At 38.5% G+C, this 19972-nt stretch overlaps 3 protein-coding genes across 5 annotated transcripts in view; 1 reads left to right on the top strand and 2 right to left on the bottom strand.

Annotated features, from left to right (window-relative positions):
• The window catches only part of LOC122087184 (methyl-CpG-binding domain-containing protein 11-like), an 83032-nt gene extending 71325 nt beyond the window's left edge, over positions 1-11707 (top strand). The window contains exons 1-4 of one of the 3 annotated variants that reach the window (XM_042656228.1): positions 9228-9988; positions 10352-10502; positions 10607-11400; positions 11479-11707. In XM_042656228.1, coding sequence (XP_042512162.1) covers positions 9809-9988; positions 10352-10502; positions 10607-11388 — 1113 coding nt within the window. In that variant the 5' untranslated portion in view covers positions 9228-9808 and the 3' untranslated portion in view covers positions 11389-11400; positions 11479-11707. Of the gene's footprint in view, positions 1-9227; positions 9989-10351; positions 10503-10606 lie in introns of those variants that run through there. The other 2 variants (XM_042656227.1, XM_042656229.1) reach the window with 2 other exon arrangements.
• Positions 11708-13522: 1815 nt separating this feature from the next.
• LOC122086025 (uncharacterized protein At5g39865-like) lies at positions 13523-15193 on the bottom strand. Its single transcript, XM_042654697.1, has one exon. It carries the CDS (start codon positions 14892-14894, stop codon positions 13695-13697), a length of 1200 nt encoding a protein of 399 aa, XP_042510631.1. The 5' UTR covers positions 14895-15193; the 3' UTR covers positions 13523-13694.
• A 739-nt stretch (positions 15194-15932) lies between these two features.
• Positions 15933-19505, bottom strand: LOC122085850 (putative phosphatidylglycerol/phosphatidylinositol transfer protein DDB_G0282179). The gene is made up of 4 exons (XM_042654446.1): positions 19240-19505; positions 18692-18793; positions 17200-17360; positions 15933-16268 (listed from the first exon to the last, which is right to left on the bottom strand). The coding sequence occupies exons 1-4, from the start codon at positions 19331-19333 to the stop codon at positions 16161-16163; spliced, it is 465 nt and encodes a 154-aa protein (XP_042510380.1). The 5' UTR covers positions 19334-19505; the 3' UTR covers positions 15933-16160.
• Positions 19506-19972: the final 467 nt, after the last annotated feature.

Raw genomic sequence — 19972 nt, forward strand, 5'->3', positions numbered from 1 at the left:
GGAGAGTTGATGGGGACATCAAAGTGTACAGGCGCAAGAAGAAGAAGAAGCAGCCATCTTTGTGGCTGGAAGAATAGAAAGAAGAAGATCTTGTGGGCCCCAAGCTCAATCCAGATTTTAGAAGATCTTAGAAGATTTCAGAAGATCTTGTGGGTCCCAAGATCGATCCAGATTTTTAGAAGATCTTGTAAGATTTTATGGACCCCACCAAATCTTATTTGGTCCCAAGATCGATCCAGTTTTTTAGAAGATCTTGGAAGATTTTGTGGACCCCACCAAATCTTATTTGATTCTAGTACTTTGCTTTAAATCTAGTGATATTTGATTGTCTTACACAATTAGGAAACTAGGATTTCTTTATATTGATCTATTAGGTAGTTTTTATTTCATGCAATTAAGTTTCTAAGTATCTTTTTATTTTTGGAAGTTTATTCTCTTTAAGTGTAAGGCCATTGGCCATTGTTTATTTTCAATGAATGTTAATTGAAAAGAAAGCCAAGAGAAAATCCCCACCCCTCTCACGGTTCTCTCTCTCTCTCAATCTCGACTTTTCTCCCCTTCTCTCTCGCCTCTTTCTTCCCTTACTCTCCAGGACCGGATGGTTATTGTGGAGATTTTTTCCAGGAAAAGCTGGGACATTCTAGGAGGGGATTTCTGCTTGGCGGTCAGCTCTTTCTTTGTGTCTGGATATTTCTCGATGGATGTGAATAATTGCTTCATTTCTTAATTCCAAAGTGGAGGGTGCGTGATGGGGACATCAAAGTGTACAGACGCAAGAAGAAGAAGAAGCAGCCATCTTTGTGGCTGGAAGAATAGAAAGAAGAAGATCTTGTGGGCCCCAAGCTCAATCCAGATTTTAGAAGATCTTAGAAGATTTCAGAAGATCTTGTGGGTCCCAAGATCGATCCAGATTTTTAGAAGATCTTGTAAGATTTTATGGACCCCACCAAATCTTATTTGGTCCCAAGATCGATCCAGATTTAGAAGATCTTGGAAGATTTTGTGGACCCCACCAAATCTTATTTGATTCTAGTACTTTGCTTTAAATCTAGTGATATTTGATTGTCTTACACAATTAGGAAACTAGGATTTCTTTATAATGATCTATTAGGTAGTTTTTATTTCATGCAATTGAGTTTCTAAGTATCTTTTTATTTTTGGAAGTTTATTCTCTTTAAGTGTAAGGCCATTGGCCATTGTTTATTTTCAATGAATGTTAATTGAAAAGAAAGCCAAGAGCAAATCCCCACCCCTCTCACGGTTCTCTCTCTCTCTCAATCTCTACTTTTCTACCCTTCTCTCTCGCCTCTTTCTTCCCTTACTCTCTCGGCTCTCTCTTCTCTTAATCTTCTTGTCTCACCTCCCTCTCTTTCTTTTCAGTCTTATTGTTTTTTTTTTCTGCTGCTGCGTTATACTGCTGCACCTACTGCTGCGTTATACTGCTGCACCTACTACTGCGTTATACTGCTGCACCTGCTGCTGCGTTAGTACTGCTGCAACTGCTGCTGTGTTATTACTGCTGCACCTGCTGCCTTACCCCACTGCTGCTGCAACATAATTCTGCCGGTACAAACTGCTCTGCTGCAACTGCTGCAACTGCTGCCTCTACCTCACTGCTGCTGCTACGTACTACGGCCGTTACAATACTGCTGCCGCTGCACACTGCTGCCTTTACATCACTGCTGCTACTCTCTCTACAATTGGTTGGGTATATCTTCTTCAACAAAAGTGGACTAAAACCTCTTTATTTTGGAGAATCTGGATTTCTTCTTCTCTCCTCAGATCTGAATAGCAGTATGGTAAAGTACTAAACTAAATCCTCCCCACCTCCCTTAATCCCTATTATATATATTGCAACCCATTAATGTTGAAGTCTGCATTTGCCCTTTGTTTATGCCTATTTTATCGATTGTTGCATATCTAAGTTGGGTGTCTAGATGGATTTGTGTTGAACCTAATATTCATATGTCGTTTGTTCCCTTCCCCATGTCCCCACTTGAAACTTGAGTAAGAATTTATGTGTTTTTTCTCTCTAGATTAATATTTCTTTTGGCTACTTTGTTTATTAGTCTCGCTTTATCTTGCATGCTTAATCGTGTTTGCTGAAATTCTTTGGTCTTATTTACCTACGCCCCTTGAGTTAACCTACCTAGTTAGTTAATCTTGTAGGAGACCTAGTCATCTAGGAACCCCCCTACATCAGTGCGACATCTCTAGATAAATATAGGCCTATCTGTATGGGAAATTTCTATATAAGGCTGTCACAAAAATAATGGCCTTAAGGCTAAGTGACCTTCTTTCTAAATTAGTCTCTGAGGAGCAGGGTGTGTTCCAAAAAGGAAAAGTCATCTCGTCGAGCTGGCCAATATGTTGTTTGCATCAACTCGTGGTGGCGGATTAGGATTAAAATTGGATATCAGGAAAGCTTTTGTCTTGCTTTCTTGGGATTTCCTATTTGTGGTATTGAGAAAGTTCGGCATTGGTAATAAATGGATAGACTAGATGTATCAATCTTTGATCTCTACCAAGATATCTATTTTGTTAAATGGTGGGCCTGTGGATTTCTTCGATGTGTAGCGTGGCCTTCGGCAAGAGGATCCCCTCTCCCCAATCCTTTCCATTCTGTCTAAAGTTCTCTGTAGAGGTTTGTAGAGGCTGGTCGCTTCAAATGAAATCAAGCCTCTTTTCAGACCACGTGGTGCTAAGGTTCCGTCTCATCTCTTGTTTGCTGATGACATCTTTGTTATCATGAATGGGTCGCTTAGGTGTGTGAAGCCATTAAATCTTTCCTGCAGAAGTATCAAGATTATTCGGGCAATGGATCAATCTTGAGAAAAGCAAAATGTTCTTTGGTAAGATCTCTCCAGTGAGAAAGGAATTGATTTCCTAGGGTTAGAAATTTTTAAGGGCAGGGTTAGGCGTGTCCCTCGTCTTCTGTTGATGGATAAAATTAAAAGCCGTATGTCTGGTTGGAAAGAGAAATTGCTCTCTATGGCGGGAAGGGTGGAGTTGGTGCAATCGGTTATTGCGAGTATTCCCCCTTCATAATTTTGCAATATATTGGTGGCCTTCATCTTTGGTAGTGCTTATGGAAAAATGGATGAGAAACTTCATTTGGTCTGGGGATGTAGACTCGACTAAGAAGATTTTTGTTAAATGGGATACCATCTGCAAGCCTAAGGACGAAGGTGGATTGGGATTTAGAAGACTTTGGGATGTTCCTTTCTCTTTAAGATAGCTTGGCAAGTCAAACAGGAAGACTCTAAAATGGGGAAGTTTTTCAGGACTAGATTGTTGTCAAAATGAAGTGAGATGAAAAGTCTTATAAGTCTTCCTCTGCCTGGCCTGGAATAAAAAAAAATGTGGGATTTTATTGCATCCAAAGGAAGGTGGATGGATGGAAATGGTTCTCGTATTCGATTCTGGAAGGAAAGATGGCTAAATCAGAGGGCTATTGAAGAAATGGTGGGTGTTGACTTTGCTCTCTTCCTGAGGGATAGATATGTTAAGTATGTTATTTGGAATTTTGCTTGGAATTTCCCTCAAGTAAGTTTCCTATCTTGAAGTTACAACTAACTACAAAGTGGAATTCCATGGATTACTTCAGGGCATCAAGCTTGCTAAACAATTGAGTATTGATCGTCTTTGGATTGAATCTCACTCGTCAGCTGTTACAATTGCAGTCTATTCAGGATCTATTCCATGGTAAGCTCTGCAAGATTGGTGATACCTTTATCCCTATTTATCAAGTAGTGGAAGCTCACTCATTGCTATAGGGAGGCATCCCGATAGCGGATTTTTTGGCTAAATCAGCAGCTTGTAGTGGTTTATTATCTCCTATGTTCTTCCTCCCTCAATTCAGGAAGAGCTTAGGATGGATGCTGAGCGCAGAACCAGATTTTGGTTTTCATAATCTTTTGGTTGGAGTTGGTTTGCTTCCCCTGCTGATGCCATGCCGAAGGTGGGGGAGTGATCCCGGTTTTTTAACCCTCCATTTTTGTTTCTTGTTTTTCTGGTGCCTTTTCTAACCCAGCTTTGTACATTCTTCTTTTCCTTTTCATATTTTAATACAAATGAATTTTAGCGAAAAAAATTTGAATTGTTCTGGGTTGAGAGAACCTGGCCATAGTGTCAAAGTAAGTCAACTTACTGGCATCAGTAAAGAAAATGTGCCCTATTGTTCTTTTTTTTTTTTTTAATCTATATTAGTTTCCTTATATTGGCAATTAAATTAGAAAAGGTTTTGGAACTACTAATAATGCTGGATTTAATTGAAGATCTTTTAAAATCTGAGAATTTTGAGAGACAGGGCTGGTTGATTGGCCCATTCATCGAGGAGTCACCGATACTATCTTTCCTTTAAAGTGAATCCAAATTAGTCACGACCCAATTAATTAATTAAGTTTCCAAAACTTTTTGAAATGCGATTTCAGTTAAGGAGGTTCAAATCAATATGCTTAATAATCAATATTTCCTTTGGGGACATTTTCAAACCAATCATAATCCAATTAATTGGGGTGGCTTTTCAAAACATTGATATTTTGATTATCAATTAAGAGGGGAATATTTTATTTGCCCATTAAGTGAGGAGCATCAAGAAATAGTTTTCTTAAAATAAATTTCCAAATGTGCCTTTAGTACTAACAACTATCAAGCTTCAAACCAGACCAATGCAGGTCAAGTTTTTTGTTAGAAAACCAGACAGTTTGGGTGAAACAGGATTTGAACTGCTTTGGTGTAATAGCCCGACCTATGTGAAAGGAATTGTTGGTGATGGCCTAACTGCTGTACCCATCTAGTTTGGCTTGCATTAGGCAGTGGTATAGTCAGTTCTAGTTTGATTTTGGGTTGATTTGAGTTGACATTTTATTCATAGTTTAGGTTCTTATTTTAATAGTTTATACCCTGCACAAACTAGAAAACCTTAGCTAGTCTGCACCCCAGCCACACCTAGTTGTGCCTTGTGCCATGTGGAGTGGTGATGTGGCTGTTTTGACAGTTGGTTATCGAGAGAATGTTCTGGAATGGCCTCATGTTAAATTTCAGATTCAAATTCAATCACATACCATCCCATGTATGTCCATGCACCCTTGATTTTTCAGCCGTCCATTTATTAGCCTGCACCCTCCCATAGTCCTCAATTTCTTAAAGCTTCCATTTTTCTGCTTGGGCAACTCCTTTTGGGCCAAATCTTACATGTGAACAGGGGACCTTTGGGACTAAACATCTATAAGTTTAAGACACATTTGGCCTGCCTCATGGCAAGAAATGTGTACAGAATAGACAATTCTCTGCTTTGCACTCAATAGCGACCCCGCCCTCATTTTAGGAGTTCAAATTGAGTTTTGGTGTTACATTATCAATTTATTTATGCCTTAAAAGCTAAGTTAATTTCCCATTGTTCAATATTTTTGGTGTAATTTGGAGGGTTACTTAGTTATATTTCTTACAAGACAAAGATGTCGAGGAATTTGTTGGGAAATTATGGCTAAAAATAATTGGTGGGTGATAGTTTTTGTTAGATTTTTTTTTTTAGGCTTTCTTCTCTCCCTCCCTCTCCCCACTCTCATATATGTACATACATAGTATAAGGAAATCGATAATATTTTGACAATTATGTGAGTTCTCGTTACTTGGAAGCGTGTTGTAAAAAGTTCTACTTGTGAGTGCCTTGTTCCTATTCCTCTTCTTCTTTCTACTCGGTCACAATTTATAGTGTCCAACAATTTTTAATGCAAAATATGCATAAAACTTTCTAAGATGTAAATCAAGTCAATGTATTTTGTTATAGTTCGTACCTTACCTTTAAATGCACCTATACATGGCAAGGACCATTAATACTCCGGATGATATTTCTATGAAGTAGAAGGAAGAAAGGGGCATCACGATAAGGGAAAACAAAATAAAAATCCTAACAAGGTCCTTCGTTCTAGCACTCAAAAGGCATCAGGTTCGTTCCTTCTTTGATCTTGAAACAACGTTCATTCATGAATGGTGGATACATGTTCCATGCCACGTGTCTTCCTATAACGCTTGTCTCGTTTTCCCCTGTGTAGGCAGCTCGTTAGAAGACAGACGACCACCTAGTAGTAGTAGTTTTGGGGAATTCATTGAATCTTTCCTTCTTTCTATTCGTTCTGGTAGCTAATTAGTAAGCTGGTATTCATCCGTCAATCTGTACTTGGAACTTTTTTGTTTGAATCCTAGATCCCTGTAGGACTTGAATATGTGATGCAGATTCGTGGTTGAACTGGATTGACCAGTCTGACCATCTAGACCAAGATAACTGGGTCCAAATTGGGTCTTCAATCCGGTAGAATATCGAGGCCTAAAAGCAATTTGCAAAATAGCTTGAACCTTCTAAGTAGATAAAGGTTGCACAACTTATAGACTTTCCATTTTGCATCGTGTTCTATCATAGTTGTCATGGTGACAAGGTGAACCGAGGCGTTGGAGCCTTGGAGGGCTGCCCAAGCGTTAAGCGACAAGTTGCCTACCGTAAGGCGAACAAGGAGTGCCCTCCTTTCTAATATTATTTAGTATGCTACATATACCTTCTATCATAACAAATCAATATTAAGCCACATCAAGTCATCAAAAATCAACATTAAGCCACTTCAAATCATAAAAAATCAATATTAAGTCACATTAAGTCATAAAAATCAATATTTAGAGAAATGTTCTTGTTTTTTAATAAGTTTGACTAGTTAAATGATTTTGCTTTTGCAGGAGACATTTTGTATTAGGTAATGCACAAAATCAGCTTTCTAACAAGTCTAAGATTACTTAAATCTGAGTTTTAACGACAAAGTTATGTTTTAGTCAAACTTATTTTAAGGTGCTCTGATGCTGTTAAAATCGCTTAAATGAAAATGATTTTATGGATATCAAAAAAAAATATTATTTAACCGGACTTTGGTTTTTAGCAATGTTTTACCATGATAAAATTTATGAAATTTTCAGAATTGAGAAAAACTCCAGCATTAGAAAGTTGAAGATGCCTGTACAACTAAAAATACAGTTTTTGTTCTTGGATTGGGGGTTGAATTTTTATCCTTTTAGAATTTGATTTTTAAACTATTTTTATTGAATTAAAATAGGGGGTATTTGCTTATTTATGAATAATATCTTAAATAAATGTAATATTAAATGATATTTGACATAAATAATCGTTGCGCCTTGCAGTAAGGCAACAATTGCCCAGATTCCAACTAGGCCGCCTGGACGCCTAGGCGTCGGCAACGCCTTAACAACTATGTGTTCTATTAAATCTGCCACCCACCACCCACCACCCACCAATCATTAATTCTTTAGGCTCTACACATCCAATTGAATATTGTGATATTCTCCCTTGGTTGTCCTTTGACCTCTTAATTGGCTTTTGAAAATTGAGACTGACCTATGTTGATGACAATGGGAAATTCTCCCCCCTCCCCACCAGGAAAAAAAAAAAAATCCACACCACAATGAAAGCAGATTCAGGTTTTGACCCTGCAGAGTGACATCTTGTTCTCACTTGACTAAATTGCATTTTTGTCTTTCTGGGTGGGGTGTTTTGGTATATTTTGTCTTGTGATTAGAGGAATAAAAATAAATTTTCAGTTCCCGACCATGCTTTTTTTTTTTTTTTTTTTTTTTATTAAATTACTAGAAGGTGGAAATGTCTCCTTTATTGGGTTCTTGATTTATCCCACAGTTTTGGAAGTTCTTGAGCAGAATACAAGTAAACTCAATAAATGTTATCCAACCTAGTTGGGGTTGGCCACATGAATATTGATCTTTGATTCTTTTCTTTTAGGCCATATATTTACTGTTAATTATTAAAGCATTCATGCCTTTATTCTTACCACTTGACACTACGCCAGCTTGGCCTTCTCCTTGTTGCCATACTTCTTATGTTTTGCACTGTATCACTTTTACCTTGTGCATCACTGCCATTCCTTGCACATAGCTGAACCCTTCTCTATTGTCTCTCCTCATTTTTTTACCTCTTGATGCAATTCTTAAGTTATTTGAAACGTGTTCATTTCTGATACAATTCTTCCTATTCTTGCCACTTATTCATCTCAACATCCTCACCTTAGACATTTCAAGGGGTCGTCAATTTGGTACTTAAATAGAGGAATTATCAGCTCATCGGTTGAACATTATTATTATTTTTACCAGAAAAAGAAAAGAAAAGAAAAGAACGTTATTATTAGTTATGTGTTCATGTCTCCCATAACATTTTTATCTGGTATTCAACAGCTATGCATTTTTTATTTGGTCCACAACAACCTTATGTTGGCTGGTCTACAACAGCCTCAACCTTATGTTGTTTGCTGCAATTTTATCTGAGACCTCTGTTTGGGGCTCAAGAATGAATCTGATCTTTACTTATCAGATCTCTAGTTATGTGATCTTTAGTAGTCACATTCTTGTTACCCTATTGTTGGAGTGCCTTGTGAAGGGTTTATGATGTAGCTGTTGGATGTTTTACTTTTACTTGTTTTCTTTTTGAAAATGACTACTTAGTACCTGCCTTCCTTAGGAAGACAATTTTATGTTGCTGTTGCTGGTATAATATTTTGGATTGCGGATTGATGTTCTCCACCGCTTAGTTTGTTCGTGGCTGATGGTTCATGGTTGTGCTGGGTTTATTTGACACAACAATTTTTTATCTACTGATGTTGCTGATGATTGGTGTACTTGAAAGACTGGTGCTGTTTTTAATGTCTGTTCATGTTGGTCCAAGCTGGAGCCTTCTTTTGTTATAAATATACTATAGCTTGAGGGGAAGTGTCCCTATCGTGGCTGGATATTATCTCTTAGCTTTAGTTTGTCTTATTTCGTTGTAAGACTAGATTTCTATTTCGTAGTTAGAGTGGGACTTCTATTTTCTCTTCTCTTGCTGTACAAGGAGTCACTTTCCTTGTTTAGATGTAACTCTTTTGGTTAATATATATATATATATAGGGGGACTGTAAGTGCAATGATTCTGTTCTCTTGCAGTCTCATATCCTTCTTCCTCATTCTTCTCTCTCTCTCTCTCTATCTATCTATCTATCTATCTATCTACTCGCAGGTACTGGTTACAGATTCTTGGTATTCTCACATTTATGATGTAAAACAAATGTAGCAATGGTTACAGTCAGTGCCAAAAATGCCTGAATAATTGGGTAAGCAACTTTGGGCAATTTTGCCGGTCTTTAACTGTTGTGAGAAAGTTATCCTTTCCATTCTCACATTTATGATGTAAAACAAATGTAGCAATGGTTAGAGTCAGTGCCAAAAATGCCTGAATAATTGGGTGAGCAGCTTTGGGTAATTTTGCTGGTCTTTAACCATTGTGATAAAAGTTGTCCTTTCCTATATTTTGTTTCCCTTGATTTTAAGTGTCCTGGCTAAGATATTACTTTTGCAAGTGATCACATTATTTGACAGGTAAGTTGGTTTCTGCCAATGGGACATTCTGATATGTTTCATTAATATTTTGCATTTTTAGTCATAGACATGTAGTAAAAGTGTAAAACCCCCACTGCAGAGAAGGGCATTTGGAGTGGTGGAGGCTGGAGTTGCCTGTGGATCTGATACCAACTGGCAATGAAGGCAGTGCAATGGCTTGCCAGAAAGACAATATATATCACACTCGCACTCTTCATTCATGATTGCATGGAATAGTACTTGTTCCTTGTGACCCATCCTCTATTGGTTTCGTTCGTGGCAACTAATTAAGCTTGTTGTTTCGTGGATTTTCATTTAATTTCATTTTGCAATTAAGTCTTCTTCTTTGTTAAAGTTCAAAAACTAACTGAGCTCTAAAGGCCTCATGGATTTCCAAGATAAGTTCTTTGAAATAAAGATGCATTTGCTGAGAGATGTGTCACCCATCACTTCTGGAAATGAAGGAGGTTTGAGAAATTTGACCATTTTTATGGACAAAGCAATTATATTTATCAAAGAGGGGCTTCTGAGTGTGGAAATGCTTCTTTCTCAAAAAGCAATCTCGGTATAGTTGTCTCTTTAACATTATTGTATTCCATGAAATTTGTAGATTTTCTCCCAGTTTGAAAGATTTATGTTGGGTTCCTGTCAATTTGCCATAAACTGAAGAAAATGTGGGGCCACTTTTTTTCTGGATGACTGGAAGTTCCTAATTGTCTGTTTATCAATTGTCTCTTCTTTGGTTGTTGAATCTCCTTCCAAAAAGTTATTCATAAAATGGAAAAAAGAACTAGAATCTTTCAAAATTTATCTTGGCTTGGTGGTGCTATATCTGTGTACTTTTACTTGGCCACATAATTGTTTATTTATGTCATGTAGTCACCCTTCTTCCTTCCCTTTTATTTATCTGTTATTCCTTCTGCTACAGTTTATTCCAAAGAAAGGTGGGACACCAAGGAGGAATGAAATAGTTTTCATATCACCCACTGGTGAGGAGATAAAAAACAAGAGACAGTTAGAGCAGTTTCTCAAATCTCACCCTGGAGGCCCGTCTCTGTCTGAATTTGACTGGGGCACTGGTACTCTCTCTTGATCCTTCACTCTTATCCCCATGGTAAATAGAAACATACATAGATTCAAATGAAGCAAAATCAATTGTAATGCCTTCTGTGACTGAAAACAGGTGACACACCAAGGCGTTCTGCAAGAATTAGTGGAAAGGCAAAGATGACTGAGACCTCAGAAACTGAACCTCCAAAGAAGCGAGAGAGGAAATCAAGCTCAAAGAAGGAAGCAGAAGAGAAGAAAGATAATGGTAGTGGTGAAGGTGATGCTCCTCAAGAGGAAGATGTTACCCATCCTGCTGCAGAAGAAATTAAGTCAAAAATAGATATAGAAATGAATGAGGCAGAGGATGGGGGAAAAGAGAATGATGCAGCAGCTCCTACCAATGAAGCAGTAATGGTTGATGATACTTTCAAGCAGGATTCTCAGCAGACCAGTGAGGGGAAAGCTGAGAAAATGAATATAGAGAAGCCTGAGAATCCCGAGCAGTCAGAAAATAAGGAAAACATCGAGCAACAACCAATAGAATCTGTGGCACTGCCCCCACTCTCTGTGCCCATTGAGAAGGTAGCCTCTGAGAGGGAGGTGAAAGTCGCTGAGGAGGTAACCTCTGCAGAAGAAATCAAAGCGGCAGAAGTGTGTTCTGTCAAAGAAATCAAGCCGGCAGAGGAGGCATCTTATGCCAAAGAAGTCAAGGCACCAGAAGGAGAGGCAATCCCTGAGGAGACTAAAGCAAAAGAAGGTATCCCTACTAAGGACACTAAGGAGGGAGAGGCCAAAGTAGGTTACTGTCAACCAGATAATGGCATCCATAAGAAGAGCCAGGATGAGATGGAACCCATGGAGAAACATTCAATAAATGGTGAGGATGCACAGCATCAGCCCAAGTCATCTTGTTAGCTGCTGAAAACCGTATGTATTTTCTCCTCTCAATTTTATGGTCTTCATTTAGGATCTATGGCCAATGACTATTTATTACCATTGTTAAAGGGTTTCTTGTGGCACCTACCTGGCGTAGACCATTTGTATCTGTAGCACCATGCTGCTGTGATCGTTATTCGCATTTTCAGTGGCTTCTTCTGACATCATCTGGTCAACTTGTAAGCAACATTCTTGACATTCAGTACTTGGTAATAAGGTTTTTTTTTTTTTTCTTAATGGAAGTACTTTGTATTAAGTTACATATATTGATTTAGGCAACCTTCTCCACCTTTGCTTCGGTTACTCCATCAGAAGTTGAGTGTTTTCAGACCCTGTGGCCGGTATCAGTAGGATGGTCAATAAAAGGGCTTACCCAGTGGCGAGTGCATGAGGCTTTTGCCACTGCAGGGTTTAAAAATTGTATTAGATTTGATGGAATCAGCTGAACTGATTCAAATTATCCGGCCGTGATTCAGATTCTAGTGGTTTTTTATCACTATTAAATGGATTGGGCGATCTAATCCAAATTAAGCTGCATTGGTTCGATTCACCAGATCATCACAAATGCTAAACCCAGCAATGCTATTCTAAGAACTCCTTGCGATTTCTCACTGATTTGGGATTTTCAGATTTTGAAAACTTAGGGAGACTTAACTGTCTTTGGTTGACATTTGCACCCATTGTGTCCAAATTGGACAAAAAATATCCTATACCTATATGAGAAAATTATATATACATGGTAGACCATGCGGTTGAAATTGACCATCGAACTTAGACTGGAAAGTTATATTGCATGAAGTATTTTTTTTAGTGGATGTAAATTTACAAAACAGAACTGAACACTATATTAGAAAGAGCAAAACCAAAATACGTGATAAACTTCCCAATACCTGCACATATATAGAGGGTAGATATCTCTAAATCAGCCCTCGAATTTTTCCACTTGGAAGGTGAGGGGACAATTTCAATCAATATCTGGGTAATAGTGAGAATTGATCACACACCAAATTTTAGAATCGATCACACACCACATTATAGGAGGCGCAACTTTAGTATTTGTAACCCAAGCTTTTATGATGTTATTTCTTTCTTTTCCCATAAATATATAAATTAAAAAAGAAAAAAAATTCTGTTTATAATAAAAAAATAATTCTGTTCAGTCTCCCAAATGTCATATTTTGGGTGTACAAAAAAAAATGTCATATTTTGGGTGCTATGATAAAGATACCCTCTATAGAGTCTACACGCACAAGCATTGTCTGTAGAGAGACAGTGAGTGATAGTGAAGATTCAACGGCTGGGGTGTATGTCAGGGTCCTCCAACCGTTGAATCCTCATGCCCACTCAGTGCCCAACCCAGAGGATTTGAGTCCCATTCTACACCCCCATTAGAAGTTTATAAAATAGTAAAATCCCAAAAAAATAAGGTCTTTCAATTTTGAAGTGATAAATAAGCATCTAATTTTTTGTCACTTCTCTCTTCACATTCATGGGTTTTGGCATTCAAATAAGACTTTTGGAACAATGGAGAAGGTAATTCAAACGTTCCTATATAGGGAAGAGTGCTAGTCATTTGTTATGATATCCAAGTGATGGGACCTCCTTCACGAATGGAGAAGAAAAACTTTTACCTCGAAGTAATTGGTTGTTGGACCAAGTTTTCCTACACCCAATTCACTCGTTGTTGGGTTTTATGGAGGCACGCAAAAGTATCACGAAGCTATTACGGGGAAAATACAAAATCCCTATGAATCCTAGGATGATGTTTTGAAACTTTCCGCTGTGAAGGATAACTTTATCCTTTGTCTAATCTCCCAAACAACTTTACCTGGAAGTCAAATTTTTTTACTTCGATTAAACCATAAAGTGTTGCTTTATAAAAACCGGCAGTGATTAGGATGAAATGGCAGAAAAACATCTAGGGTTATTTAGGCCAATATGGAATGCCCTTACATGCCTTTTTTTGTTCAAGATATAGATCAGATTAGAAATGCTGTTCAACACTTCAACCCTAACTGAATTTCAGGAAACTGAAACAGAGTTTCTCTAGAAGCATTTGTAAATATTTCTAATGTGAAACCTCAAAGATAATCATCAAATGGTGAATATGAAATTGTTCTTAATCCCCAAATTTTATATAGACAGAAGTTAATACATATGAACACAACAGCAATTCTCACAAACTCCAAGATTCAAACTCAAAAGAATCGAAATAATTTGTGTTAAAAAAAAAAAGTTCTGAAGAAGGAAACAGAAGAAACAGAGTGAGATCAAAGGAGTAAAAATCAGCAGCACAATGGGCATATAATCAATCCATTCTCATTGCACTCAGGGCATCTGATGGGCAACCCCTCCTCCCCATCCCCCACTTTTGGAATGGTTTTCCGACTGCCGCTGCAATTGAAGCAGAGCACAAATCGTACTCCGGCGCACCCCTCACACGGGCCGTCGGTCTGATCCACCGGCAATCCCTGGAAGAGCTGCTTCAATTTTCCTTGCTCGTGCAAGCCCACTACTTCATCAGCTCCCCCAATGTATCTACCCTTTATGAACAACCTTGGAGGGACTACTCTGCCTCCCAAAATCCTCCACAATTCCTCCCTGAACTCCAAGTGCATAGACACGTCTCTCTCATAGAACAAAATCCTGAAGCTTCCCAACAGGAACCTTATGCTGTTGCAATTCTGAAATGTCTTCCTAATCCCTCGAAGGCTTGTCGTGTAAAGGATCACGGAGTCGCTTCCCCCAGGTGGGCACTTCTCTTCGAATTCCAACAGGGGATCGTCTTCCGTCCGGAGAGATTTTGATGGAGGTTCAAGTTCAGGTTCATCTTCTCTTTCTTTTGTATCCATTACTGCAGTAGCTCTAGCTTTTCTCTGTGCTTCTTGGGCTCTGAAGTGATCCATCACCGCCTGCTCAAAAGCTGCAAGAAGATTGGGATCAAAGAGGCTCCCTGAATTCAAGTCCGGTCGACGGAAAGACGAGATGTCGATCTCTGCCAAGGAACCTGGACGTGTTGCAGACTCTGAAGACTCTGGAATTTCTGAATTGTGATGGACAGGTGGAGTGTCTGGATGCCGGAAAGTTGACACGTCGAGCTCCGACAAGGGACCATTCCGAAGATGACAGCTTGCGGGCTCTGGTGAGACGATGAGTGCCGCCTCTGGATTTTGATTTTTCTTGATGGCAGCCACTGGGGGCCCGATGTTTTCCTTGTCGCCACCGTCTTCTTCCCCCAACTCCATTTCCTCGTCTTCTTCAAGATCTTTCATCTGCTCCACCTTGGGTAGATTGCTTTGATTGATCTTGTCATCTTGTTCTTTGCAGAGTGGAGGAATCTGAGGTGCCCGGTCGAGAGGATTGGGAAGGAATGAATTTAAGAACCCATCTGAGACATTTAGCTGAAGAATTCGACCTGGTTTCAAGGAAGTGAGGGGTTGAATTGATTTCAATTTCTTTAGGCATCTTCCCTTCATACCCTTCATATCTTCTTCTTCTTCCAAGTTTCAGTTTCTTCCTCTCACCTCCACTAGTCCAGGACAAGGTCGAATCAAATAAGGATTTTAGATTCACAGAAGGAAAAGGGTTTTGTTGATGAGGAAGGTGAAGATTAGAGGAGTGATTTGAGAGAACTTTCTGTGTTTTTCTCAGTTCCAACGGCTAGAAAGCCATAATATGCATTTTAAATTTAAAAAAGTCAGGACAGTAGGTCATGGTCATAGGGACGAGAGGTGTGTGGTGGATGGGGAACGGTCATAATTCCTTGGGAAGGCCCCTGTTCACTCGAGTAACTCCGCTAGGTAAAGTAGGGCTGCGTTTGCAACAATTCTGATGCGTATGCATATTTCTCAAAAGTGTTTTTGCAAGTTCCTTTTCCTTTCCTGGGGAGCATTCTAATTCTATCAGAAATGAGCACATGGTCGATATGAGGACCAAAAGCCATGCTTGAAGTACTTTATTTATCCTTAAAAAATAGCCACTAAAGAGAAGGTATCCAAGTACCTACAAGTCTCCACATCTGATGATCGGCCTTCTATTCAGTTGAAGCATAGAGTTGGAAATCAAATTTGGATATCCTATGTATCCCAAACTTAAATCTTCTATAGTGAGTGAACAGTGGCAGTGAAAATCCAACAGCTGGGAGGGTCCCGACATACACTGCAACTGATGAACCTCATGGCCTTTTCGCAAAGGATTTTTGTGCATGTGCCCCCGAGTACCAAGATAGTGGAATTAATGATCCAAGTTATATTTGAGACACCTGGTTTGTATAAAAATCCTCTGCCGCGTTGCACTGGTGCGATGAGGATCTGGATGGCTAAGAGCATCTTGGGGTATGTGCTCGGGTGCTCCCAACCACCCAGATCATCACCACACCATTGCAGTGCGACAAAGAATAATTGCTCCACCTGGTCCATATTTAGATCCACACGATCTAGGGTTTCCAAACTGTTACCTTAGATCGTGTGGATAACCCTGTTCCTTTAAATTTAAGCCAGAGCTACCTCAGTGATGAACAATCATTTGTGAAATACTGACATTTGAATCACCAAAAGAATCACATAAACAGTTGCTTCAGTTTTTGAAAGATATGTCTCACCCCAAAATGGAAGGACTACATAACCACAAAATCAGAAAGAATTAACAGTTTGTGCTTTGACAGTAAAAGCTCACAAAGGCTATCTTTTATTTTTATTTTTTTTACAATGTGCAGACTAAACGGACAACATTATTGGACCATCCTCAACCACTTAAAAAGCAGCCACCGATGATCCTACCCTGATTTTGAAATCAAAGCTGACACAAGTCAATACATTTCCATCTGCATCACTCATCGTCATCTTTAGTGTGTAGGAACCCTGCACACCGAAACAATTATCAAAGACTGGAAGAATATTAACTAACATACATGAAATAAAAAGAACAAGGAAAAAATTAGACCATAAGTAGTAATTCTCAACTAATCGTTATTGATACAATTTCAAAGGTTCAATTATACACCAAATAGTGATATCTAATCCTTTGGCATGCATCTTGATGACAAGTCCTCTCAAGGTTGCAAGAACCTTCAAAACCTTTATTCCCTCGAAAAGCCACAGTTAAGCCTCTTAGCACATAACCCCTTGCAAACATCTTACTCGACCCAAAAAAGGAAATTAGCACCTTAAAATATAACAATTTTCTATAATACATAACCCAAGAACATTACTTTCTGATCTAAACAGTACTTTTCTTCACATTTTTCAGTGATAGCTTATCTAAACAGCCCAAATATTTGTCATGTGGCAAATTGGATGTTGCCCAAATTTTGTGGTTGGGTTGAAGACTTCAAGGTCCTCTGCCTACATGTCAAATTTCAGCCCAAACAGAGTTTGCCAAGTAGCAAAGTAAAGCTTACAAAATCAAGGGACTAGGGGAGGGAGCATGGGCATACAAAGATAGTGGAAAATTAGAAAAGACGCAAAAACATACATGGGAGGACATTTGATTTAATTTTTTTGAAATTTGACATGTGGATAATCCATAAGGCGTACAACTAATCCAATGGTCAGTTGGCCAAACCAAAACTGTCCACGTGGCTCCCAATGGACCATTCAGATAATGGGCCATGTAAATGAAATTTTACCACAGTAATTGATGAGCTTGATGCATTAAATATTTGTTATCTACAATGATTGGTAGTTGAGTTGAACATGGCAGTTATGAGGCAGCATGCCATTAGAGGTGTGAAGGGTTAAGGTGTCAATGATTGAAGACTTAAAACTTATAGGAAGAATAAGGATTACTAACCGGTGGTGTGTATCCTGGTAAAACCTGGGTGTGAGATATCACAAAATCGCCAAGTGAAACAGGGCATGATGTTTCTCCACAAAGGTCATGGGTCTCCTTGTGGATGGGGACGCCGAAATACGAAACATCAATCAGCATTTTCCCACCTGAGATGGCTTCACCTGCATGGAAAACATCAAGTAATGTCATTTCCAATATAAACTACAAAATTCAAAACCCATTGAGGATAAAACTCTTGAAACAAATCTGCCAACCCTCAAGTGGGACACGTGCGTGCGTGCACACACACACATACATGAAACAACCCTCATAAAGAGAAGGGGGGGGGGAGGTGAACAATGTTAGAACGAAATTGAAATGAGCTAGTTTTTCCTTATATCCTATGATATAAAAAACAAAAAAGCACATGCAGTGAAGCAAAAACAAATGATACATATCAGAAAAGAAAATGGGGGAAATTGATCACTAACATCTGTGCTATTTATATGCACTCATTCAAACATTAGTGACTCTTTTGAAGTCCAGAGCTTCAGTTGATATAATTATATCCAGTTCTATGGAATACAACAGAGCCAGCATATGTAACTGTCCAGAAAGTAATTAATGAAGGATGGAGAACCTCCCATCATTCCAAACCATTCCCCTAGAGAGTATTAAACAGGAAATCATATGTTGTCAAAATCTAAACCAATTGGAAACTTGTTTCTTGGTAGAGTTGGTGCCAATATTAACTTGGGTAGTTGGGTTTCTTAATGAGAGCTGTTGTCAATATTATGTTCATCCACTACAATAATACCAACAACTCCACCCCTGCCTATTCTGAATTTCCGGGATAATCCAATCAACAAATTTTTGGATTTAAATGCTTTGGTTTGAGTTGACCTAGACTTAGGTTGTAAAGCCTTAAACCCCATCTGGAATTGAGATAAGCAATACTATCATTCTTCTAAGCTTAATGTTTACAGTATGGCACACCACCAGAAAGAGCATTCAGTTCAACTACTTCTTACCATAAAAGTGGGACCCAAGTATTTTAGACCTAAGTGACAAATAACCTACACAAAAATTGTCATTATGCAGTTCAAAATGGCTAAAACTCTTAATCTGCCATCTAAAAAAGAAAAAAAAGGGAGTCAGCTAAAAGGAAATAAATAATTCTATACTTCTTCAATATTTTTATCCTTTTTTGTCTATAAAAGCAAACGCACCATCAATCATATTCCAAGTAGGAGTGTATGAAAAGAGTCCAGTAGATCATTCTATTTCAGCCCTACAGTTTTTCCCTTTAGTGCCTATGGAATTCATGTTGATATTTCCCAAATTGGACAGAAACTTCAATACAAACTACAGCATACGTCGTAGTTACAATGGACATTTTAAATGGAAATAGCTTGTCAGCAAGAATTTACATCAAAACCATCCTCCCTTCAGGAAGAGATGAGTAAATCTAAAGAATTCTGAAAGCAAGATTACGAATAAGCATGAGCTTTACCTGTTGAAGCAATGATGCTAAAGGTCGCAGGCTCGCCTCTCACCACAGGATCAGGAGACATCTCAATTCCAGACACCTTAACGGCATAGTTACCTTTCCTATCTGCAGTCAATCAACAAGCCTTAGCATGAATCAGCAACCAATTCATTCCACCCACCAACTATTATGAAATAAATTCATCGATTTTAAATATGAAGAGAAGAATCCATCTTTCCACAAAAACTACACAAAATCATCAATTCGGTCAAACAGAGAAGACAATCTCTCCAAGCAAAGAGCCTGAGAAACTATTTCATCAGTGTTCATGCAGATTAAAATCCCCGCTGGTGCCTTCACCAAATCGCTGATGAGCAGAACATTACCAAACGAAGGAAGAAACAGTATTATCACTTCAAAGTCCAAACATATATCAATAATTTAACACAACGATTTCCAAGGCGCAAATTCTGATATATGGCTGAGAAATCAAAACTGCATAGCAATCCGTTTCTGAATTTAAATAAAAAAAAAAAAAAAAAAGAAACCACTCGACAACAAGAGAAACTCACCGCAATAGCGAACTGCTTTGGCTTGAACCGAAGGGACGATCAGAAAAGCAGCGAAAAGAAGTGAAAGAACGATCTTGAGCTGAACTACCTCCATGACTTCAAAGATTTGTGAAGAACAGAGATCAGATTGGAGTCTTAACTCTGAAGAATCGGAAATTTTCGGGAGAAAAGCTTGAAATTTTTTGTCACTGCGTTGAAAATAAGGGAACCTCGCCAGAGTTCTGAGAACCTCTCTGTTCAGTTGGCGCCTTCACTGCCTCTCCAACCTTTTATTTGACCCTTTATTTGTCTTTTTCGACCTTTATTATTTTTTGTATCCAATTATGCCCCTAATATTTATCCAAATGGACGTATTAGTCCACTGCACCGACGGTTTACAGTACGAAAGAACTTGAATCAGAGAATCTCTCCTAAGAAAGTTATTTATTCTGTATAGACGATACGAAAAAGCTTGTGTATAGACTTAATCTGAACCGTTGAAAAAATATTTGATTTGATTAGGACCTCGGAGTCATGGCTTGATACCAAACGCCTCACATCGATCACAGTAAGAAAAAATTGAACACTTCACTGCTTTACATGACGGACGTATGTGATATGGCACATGACATTTTGATGGCTTATGAAAAAAAAAAAAAAAAAATGACACTTGACCTATGTCTATCATTGACATGTAAAAATCGTCTGTAACCATTGTATAAGTGCGGTGAAAATTAGGTGGTTAGAAGCTTTT

This window comes from Macadamia integrifolia, chromosome 8 (assembly GCF_013358625.1).
Source record: "Macadamia integrifolia cultivar HAES 741 chromosome 8, SCU_Mint_v3, whole genome shotgun sequence".
NCBI classification, from domain to species: Eukaryota; Viridiplantae; Streptophyta; class Magnoliopsida; order Proteales; family Proteaceae; genus Macadamia; species Macadamia integrifolia.

Excerpts from the sequence above, each read along its gene's own strand:
- LOC122086025 (XM_042654697.1), bottom strand. The coding sequence starts at position 14,894 with ATGAAGGGTATGAAGGGAAGATGCCTAAAGAAATTGAAATCAATTCAA.
- LOC122085850 (XM_042654446.1), bottom strand. The coding sequence starts at position 19,333 with ATGGAGGTAGTTCAGCTCAAGATCGTTCTTTCACTTCTTTTCGCTGCT. Across the intron at positions 18,794-19,239 it reads CAAAGCAGTTCGCTATTGCG|ATAGGAAAGGTAACTATGCC; the intron begins GTGAGTTTCTCT and ends GATTGACTGCAG. Across the intron at positions 16,269-17,199 it reads TACCAGGATACACACCACCG|GGTTCCTACACACTAAAGAT; the intron begins GTTAGTAATCCT and ends TTCGGTGTGCAG.